Below are 9161 nucleotides of genomic sequence, written 5' to 3'. Positions count from 1 at the left end.
TGGATCAGGAAAAGATCGATCCAGAACTGATCCGATAGATTATCAAATTGAATCCTTATTGAGTCAGATCCTTATCACAAACAAAATCTTCAATTTACATATGGAGTTATCGAATGTGAATGGATTGGATTTGGTTCTGATTCGACCTGATCAATTGACAACCTTACGATCTATGGACAAAACTAACTAATCATAATTAATTGTAATAGAAAATCATCTCTATTTTGGGAAAATGGATCTTGAACTATTTCTAGGGTTGAACATCAAGTCTTATAGTTTCTTTGAATGATAGATAGTCTTGGAGAAAGAAAAATCCAATTTGTTATAGTCGAGTTGAGGGGGTCTTTGGTGGAACAAAATGGAAGAATAATAAAAGAATCTTACTAAACTTAGTAAGATATTGAGGAAAAAAAGCCTTACCAAATTTCATCTACCGTTAAAAAGACCTCGAGGTGCGTACAACAAGACCTCGAGATTTAAGTATAAAAAGTCACTCTTAAGCGAAAGAAGTAGGTGCTTAAATGTTATTGCTCATTACCATGTTATTGTCTAGTTCAATATACTGCATTAATGTACGTTTGACTACAACTAATTGTTAGGTAATCCGCAAAAAAATTCAATAAGAGATTGAGAATCCAACCAATGCATCAATTTGTGAGAAATATCTTTCAAAAGAAAAGTTGTCGTTACTCTTTTCCAATGCTATAAATGTGGAAGAATTTAATTATTCACTTCGTATTTTTCAAATAAAATATGAATTTAGAAAAAAAAAAAAAAAACTACAGACGAATGAGAAATGGAACTAACTAGTAGCACAGCAACGTTGAAAAATAACATTTTTTTATAACCTCCATTTTAATTCACTAATTGCACTTCATTATCGATAATGTCAAGATTTAGGATTATTCACCTTCTCCTGACTTCAACTTCTCTGCTTGTGTAAATTGTAAACATGCTTGTTATACGATCAAGTATTTCTTATAAAATTTATTGAACCAACGATAATTCATTTGAGCACGGTTGCAGATGAACAAAAAACAAAAATCAATAAGCAAAAGAGTGCAATATATATATATATATATATGGGTCAGGTTCAAAGGACAACCATTTCTACACACATATAGACAACGTGTTTTGTCTTATATGGGCAAAAATGTTTGGAATGGACTGGTTTTTTGTGAGGATGATCTCTGTGATGAGGGGATCATCCTGGCAAAAAATCATCCCATTCCAAAACTTGTAACCCCATCAAAATTGATTTACAAAAATTGGACGGTCTATAATTTTTCAACAAAAATTGGACGGTCTAGAAGTTTCATAATGAGCTGATTTTTGGCAAGGATGATCTCCTCATCACAGAGATCATCCTCACAAAAAATCAGTCCATTCCAAACATTTTTTCCCATATAAGACAAAACACGTTGTCTATATGTGTGTAGAAATGGTTGTCCTTTGAACCTGACCCTATATATATATATATATATATATGATTTATTTTGACTGCAATCATCCAAATGGAGTGCAAAGGAAAAAATTTAAGGGAAGGAGTAATTGTTAGTGGGTGGTGAGCAACTAGTCGGTCCCATGAGAAATAAATAAAGGTCGATCAAAGCGTTGGACCTATTTGTTTTGAAGCAGATAGTGGTCGCAAAGGTGCTTATGTGATATGAAAAGAAGATTGGAGGCAAAACATTTGTTTTAGTACAACGGTAAAGGGTGGAGAATAGCCATATATTATGGCAAAAAGATAAAGATAGGAAAGTTAAATTTGTTGCGAAAGAAATGATTAACAAGCTACACTTTAAGATAAATTTGTGCAATTTCTTAGATGAAGATAGCATCAAGTTCAACCCCGAGAATACCATTCCTTCGAACTCAAGGCCAAGATATCATTTTATTTCATGAATGTCCAAGAAGAAAGGTATTTTACTATAACACATTGTTTTTTTTTCTTTCTTTCTTTCTCATCTAATAAGCTTCATGAAAGATGGAGAAAGTCGAATCGATAGAAAAGAAAGCACCTTGCAATAGAATTTCAAGAGGAAGGTTTTGAAGCAACACCAAGAGAAAGTGAAGGATATTCTCAGCTTTAATTCAACAAACTACTTGGAGTTAAAAGAGAATTATAAAGAGACTTCTAACACCAAGTTAGCCTAACTAATATTACATCCTAATTAAAATATACTAATATATGTTAACTTATTTTTTGTTAGGAGTGGTATATGTTAATCTAATTAAAACCTTAGAAATCAAAATGTGGGTAATGGTGCAAGGATGAGAACTAGAACGTGGGAGTGTGGAGTGCAAATATCTTAGGGTGTAGAGCATCTTTTGATCATTATATATAAGTTTTGTCTAAGAAGCATTATATTTTCATTAATCCTTCTCAATCTCTTCAAATATTAATTTGGTCATTGTTTGCTCCCTTTACTTTGGTAATATCTTGAAAAAAAAATTGTAGAATAAATTTATCTTTGTTACTCCTCAAAATGCATATTATGAGCAGTAAGGTCGAGTTTATTTGTCCGAGGAGTACTTATAATTCCAGGTGAATTACCATTTCGCGAGTTGAAAATGAGTTATTTACAATTTCGGCTAACTGTTCATTTTAGTTACCAAAATGTGAATGATCATGTTTTCATTAAAAAAAATTCAAAACGATAACGAATTCAACGTTTTTAAAAATGCCTATTTTGCAGGTTTATAGTGACATTTCCAATTGGTCACTTTAAACTTGTGAAATAGTCACTTTTATTTGTTATTGTTCACATTTTGGTAATGAGTCATGATGAATGCATATGGTTTTGGTATGTGGCTGATGTGGCAAGGGCATAAAATCATAGATTTTTTCTTCGGGATACACAGGAAAAAGATGTGTGGTTCTGTACTCTTGCCATGTCAGCTGCTTACCCAACTATGTACCAAAATTGCGTACCTTGATGATCATTATTATTCTTTGGTAATTAAAATGAACAGTGAGTTGGAATCATAAATTCGTCAAAACTTGATCACTTTTTCGTAAGTATCCCTATAATTCCACTATGATGCCTAGTCAATTGTCACACCTTTTATAACTCAATGGAAGACCCTACAATACTCATCTTCTCATTATACTCTTAAGCTCTTCTCACCATGCCTTCCCTTATATGGTATGGTTTATTTGGTCATTGTTTCCGTGTTTTTGTGGATCACATTAGCCTTTTTTAGTTTGTGTTTGTTTGTAGTTAGGCATGCCTGTGAGTGATATTTTCTTTGTTAGATATCTTCAAGGCAATTTTCTTTTTTACTTAAATCTCAATGACTTGTTTTATACATCTCGAGATCTTTTTGACGGTGGATGAGACTTAGTAAGGTCTTTTTCCTCGCTATATTAGTTAGGTAAGTGTTAAATGTTCACTTAAATGCTCGAGCATGTGCTCTCCCCTCACATCACTGCGTACATTATCCCAAGTTCATAATTGACTCCTATCGAAGAACACAACTACTGATTGAGAAGGCAAACTCAAATTTAAAATGACATTAAACTTAACTATTGGACTTTGAATGAGTCATTCCGTCTCGATATTTAGGTTAGAAAAATTCACAAATATACATATTCTATCTCATATCTCAAGATGACATGTGTCACCATCGGATTCACTTTAGTCTGTATCTTAATCATATATCCACTAATGTAATGTTCATAGCTTGGTTGTATTTTCTCTCACCATAGAAGTTATTCTATCAATTTCACAATGTCCAACCAGCTTTCAAAAAGTCATGTCAAGGTTTAAGAGCAAGGGCTACTAAATTACCAATTAAGTTTTATATTCTTAAGCCATATATTATTATAGAATAATGATTTTCTGACGTCCCCCCCCCCCTCTCTCTCTCTCTCTCTCTCTCTCTCTCTCTCTCTCTCTCTCTGACATATGCTAGTTGAGGTGGCGTGTGCTAAAACCATATAGTTTTTTTTTCAAGATACACAACTACACATATTTATGGAGATGCACAATTGTGTATCTTGATTAAAAATCTATGGTTCTAGCTCATGCTACGTCATGGACTGTATGTCAAATGAGAGGGGAGAGGGGAGAGGGGGGATGAGAAAATCACAACTCATTATTTTGTTCATTCGTACTAAATTGAATCATGAATTAATACATAACAAACCATTTTGTGAAATGGGCTGTACTCGATTCATGTAATGCAATAAATCTATACGAACCAATTTGCGAATATAATCATAATAATTCATTAAATTTTATGATTGAATTGGACAAACCAAATTGTGAAAGATACAATGTAGAGAATGGTCATGTTAAAGTGCAATAAATACACTTGGGAAATTGAACTTTGTATCGAAAATGCCATTCAAAAAAATATTTTTTAATATACTAAAATACCCTAAAATGCATATTCCTAAGGTGTATTTATTGTACCTTAACATGTGCACTAAGAAGACCCTATGGAGAATACTACCAAATTTGTAAAATAATGACCCATTTGTGGCAAGCGAGATACAAACTATTACATAAAAATACAAAAAATGTTAAATCTGGCACCTGGTATATGTAACACAAAACCGTCGCTAATCAGTCTTTGTTTTGTAGGTTTGTGATGGAGGTGGAGACGCACCTCCCTTTATGATCTCACCCAGCAAGAATGTGGGCCCCACTCCATTTCCAATAGAATATGCTTTCCTCAAAATTCTCTCTCTATAATTAAATTCTCCCACTTTCCCATCTCTCTCTATCCTCTCTCTCTCTCTCTCTCTAAAATCTTTCGTACACAGAGAGAGTCAGAGAGACGAAGCAGAAACAATGGAGTTTTTTCTGGGATTATTTTTTACTGCTGTTTTTTCTCTGGCTTTAGCTTTCCTTTTCGCGAAACTAATCTCTGGGGTGTCCTCTGCGGACAACGAGCAGGAGGAGATTCGGTTAGGATCAAGGAAGGAAGAGAGGGAGATTTGTGAATTTGATGATGGAGGAGTGGTTGTGGAGGAGAGGAGATTTGAAGATGAGGTGAGGAATTTGGTGTTGGAGACGGAACGAAGAGTTGAATTTATTGTTGGAGGAGAAGTTGAGAAGGTTGAGAAGTTTGAAGGTGAATCGGTTCTTGAAGGATCGGAGATTGTTCATGGAGAGGAAGAGATTGGGAAAGAAGTTTGTGAATCGGTTGATTTTAGGGCAATTAGAGAGGAGGAAGAAAAGGAAGAAGAAGAGGTGAAGATTGTTGGATTAGATGATAAATCGATGGATGGAAGATCTACTGTGAAAGATAATGAAACCCTATCTCGTGTGTTGGAAGAGAGATTGGTCGGGGAAAAGGAAGATAAGGTTGAGGTTATCGAAATTGGCGTAGAATTGGCTGAACAAGAACAGATTGTCTCAAAGGATGATAAAGTTGAGGAATTTGAAATTGGAGGAGAGAAAGGCAGAGTAGATGGTGAGATGAAGGAGGGTTTGTTTAGTGACGATGATGATGATTGGGAGGGGATTGAGAGAAGTGAGATAGAGAAGGTTTTTGCTTCCGCTTCGGCATTTGTTGCTTCTAGTAAAAACGACGATCGATTGTCGAGGCTTGGGAGTGATGTGGAGATGCAGTTGTATGGGTTTCACAAGGTGGCCACTGAAGGGCCTTGCCATGAGTCACCACCCATAGCGTTGATGATGTCAGCCCGCGCAAAGTGGTAGTGAAATTTCCTGAACTTTTCTTATTTTTTATTTTGATTGCTTGAAAGTTTGGGAATTGCTTAATTTATTGCTTTATGTGCTTGCTTAATTGTTTGAATCTGTTAGGAAAATTTATAATGCAGAGTGTATGTTGAACCTCGTGAATATTTGGACGGGTAACCCTATGTTACCAGATTTGTTCCTACTAGACAGAATGTAATTGGTAGTTCAAGATATAGTTTGTACTGGGTTTGTGTTCGATGAACTAAATAGTGAAGATAAATTTAAAAAAAAAAAATTGGATTAGGCCTCTTAATCTTCCTTCATCTTCATATGTGTGTCTATATTTAATCTATAAAATTTTTCTATTTACTCTTAGAATTAGTTAACATTGGGGTTGTACTTGTAACATGCATGCTTGAGTTATATATATATACGCACAAGTGAATTGAACTAGCGATAACCTAAAATGTAAATAACACCAACAAAAACCAAGATTATAATAAATGAGAACATACTATTTATTATTAAAAAGTAATCGACACAATTTGGGTAAAAAGGGTATGAAAGAAACCATAGAAGAAATGATCACTTGTGGGTGGGATGGAAGCCTGACAAAGGGAAGAAGATTCTTACTGTTTCCTCACACATATTGTCCCATCACAACATTAGGTTCTTTAGTGCTAAGTTCAAGATGAAGCTCTTGGGCTTTTCCTGATGAAGCCTACTCCTTGTTCCTTTTTTTGTTTTTTGATAGATAAGTATACCACCATTTAATGAAGAAAGAATGTACAAAAGTAGGTTAAGAAGAGCTACACCTAAATTTTCATAACGGAGAGCATAAACAAAGCAAACAACAATTAACTCTTTCCTACTTACAAACAAGCTCCCATCTAACAAAAAATCCTCGAAGTAAAAGCCCTTGACTTTTTTTTGAAAGGCTTGCACAAAAAGAAAATGAGCACTAAATTGCTGATACCAAACTCGTTCACCTCAATGACATTGCCTTGAAAAACTCGCCCATTTCGCTCCTTTCTAGCAATGTTACCCTTTACTATAATGAACCCAGATAAGCTGAAATTATACCAGAAGGTTTTGCGAAATTCAAACAGATAGATTGACTTAGTGAACACCTAGGGACCAACCCTTCAGGCAAATTTCAGGGTGTAGTTTGATTGCTAGTTATAATAACAGGGTAGAGAGCTGCTATGTGTGAGTGATGGAGGGCACTGATTACGTTGTGCAAGGAATGCTTGGCAACGGCTGGGGAACATGAGTCCAGAAGTGGCTATGGAGCAGTATATCACTCTTTTGTCGGATGGCATCCCTGGGTGGATGGGAGAAAACCCTGAAGTAAGTCTTCTTCTTCTGCTGCTGCTTCTGCTTCTGGGATAAATGCTATTTATTTTTGGTTAAACTCTTCTTGTGATGGTAATGGTGGACTCATGTTCTCTTGGATGTTATTCTTTATACAGGGAGACGGTAAACAGGGCAAAAACAATGATTCTCCCGAAGCAGTAGAGTTTGGAACAAGAGCTCGTGATTTAAGTTCATCTCTACACCACCTACCTGAAAATGAAAGGTAGTTGTGAAATGTTATTTCTGTTTTTGATAAATGTAAAAGTAATCGAATTTGAAATTGTTTTCACGTTCTTGATTTTTTCTTTTTCTTGCCATTATTCCATTGCAGGAAACCAGAAGTTGAGTCTCTTGCTGAAGGACATGATGCTCTTGGGGAGGTCTAAAAAACCTGTGAACAGAGTATGGTTGTGAATTCATTTATTGATACATTTCTTTTTAAAGACCTTATCCTCTTGACTTATTCTTTGGCGTAGGGAATAGTCTTTGCAAATAATTGCTCATTCAGTAAGCATTATTTGGGTTATTTATTTATTTATACAATTTTGAATTTTAAAAGTCGACAAATAAAATGATGACATGGTAGATAAGAGGGAGATGGTTTGGTCATGTGTAACCAGTTACATTCCTTGAAGCTTGCCTTGTGATGGAGCAATGGTTTTCTTCTTATATACTAAAATTATTATTGTATTTATTCATCTTTATCTTTAACATTCATTTAAAAAGGTGTGTTCATGTGCCTCACCCCATGCCTTCATTTAAAAATGATCAATGTGATAACACCAGTGAGAAGGAATTTGCCCCGAGAAGAAGGCCAAAAGGACACATACTTAGCTATTGAGAGCCAAAAAGGCCAAAGACACTAATTAATGCTATAATTACATCATTTCCTTGAGTAATGTTTAAAATTCAAAATATTATTCATTATGAGTTGGTTTTGTTTAAAATTTTCAGGCAATAAATGGGTGGTTGTTCTGCGGGTGCGGCTCCTTGCTCTACCCAGCCATGGGAACTTCTGCTGGGTTTTCCTCTCCTGGCCTTAATTTGGAATAATCTCTCTTATGGCCGGCGTGCGCAAGGATTGGAGGCTTTTATAATCTGTAATTGTTTCGTATGTGTTATATATATATTTACGTGTTGTATATATGCAGTATAGTATGACTAAATGTGTTTCCTTAACTTTGTTGGCTGTGTGATGTTGATGAGTATAATTTACATATTGAATTACGTGTAAGTAATTGTTATTCTGGAATATTTATTTATCCATTAATGCTTTGTTTGTTTCGTTCCCCTTCTTTGCACTTTCTTTCTCACTTTTCTTAATTTAACATTGGAATTACGTGTACAGTATGCCAAAAGACTCTTTTAACTTCTTTACCTTTCGTCCTCTGTTTAAATTGGACAATATATTTTGGGGCATACCAACAAGTTTTTATTTATTTATTATTATTTATGGAACAGTGCTTTCTCTCTTACTAAGTGCAGTAACAAAAAATTGCGATTAAATCACGATTTTAAATTTTGTCAATTAAATCACAATTTTTTTAAAAAGTTACAAAGTTTCTGAAAAAAAAATCAAGATTAATCAACAATTTTTTTTAAATCACTAATTATTTTTATTTTTAGTATTTTTTAAGTGTTATTTTATTATTTAGTATATGAAATATATATTTTTTTACATATTTTTTTTTTATATAAAATTTATCCAATGTTTTTCTGACTTAATCGATCTTTTGTGGATTTTTTTTTTTCCAAAGCTTTGTATTGCTGAATTATTCCCAAACCCTGACTTCGTTACTAAGGGAGAGATTCCTGCATATGGATTTAAGTATTTAATAATTCTTCAAAAACGTGCAAGATCTCTTTAAGGTCGTTGCATGCCAACACAATGTAGTTATAATTTGCAATGTTTCATTTTGGCACACCGGTAGCCTTTCCTTCACTTTGGCTGCTGTTACTTTGCTATTCCAAGTAGTTCCTCTATGTCGCCCCCCTTTGTCATGATAATGGATATATAGTTAAGGGTGGTAATTTGAATATGACGGGCAGAAACGACATGAAGTTAACGGGTTTGGGTTGAGCCTAACTGTGTTCTTGTCATAATCATGTCGACCTATCCAACTCGTTTATTAAAGGGGTTGTGCTAAG

The 9161-nt window shown here is 34.4% G+C and overlaps 1 protein-coding gene across 1 annotated transcript; it reads left to right on the top strand.

The window, feature by feature from the left end:
- Positions 1–4681: 4681 nt before the first annotated feature.
- On the top strand, positions 4682–8302 carry LOC147409289 (acyl-CoA-binding domain-containing protein 3-like). The gene is made up of 5 exons (XM_086427236.1): positions 4682–5671; positions 6902–7007; positions 7130–7236; positions 7345–7415; positions 7968–8302. The coding sequence occupies exons 1-4, from the start codon at positions 4803–4805 to the stop codon at positions 7397–7399; spliced, it is 1137 nt and encodes a 378-aa protein (XP_086283362.1). The 5' UTR covers positions 4682–4802; the 3' UTR covers positions 7400–7415; positions 7968–8302.
- The last annotated feature ends 859 nt before the right edge of the window (positions 8303–9161 follow it).

This window comes from Akebia trifoliata, chromosome 2 (assembly GCF_017979445.1).
Source record: "Akebia trifoliata isolate Shusen 1 chromosome 2, ASM1797944v1, whole genome shotgun sequence".
Taxonomy (NCBI): domain Eukaryota; kingdom Viridiplantae; phylum Streptophyta; class Magnoliopsida; order Ranunculales; family Lardizabalaceae; genus Akebia; species Akebia trifoliata.
This window is presented reverse-complemented; position numbering and strand designations above follow the sequence as displayed.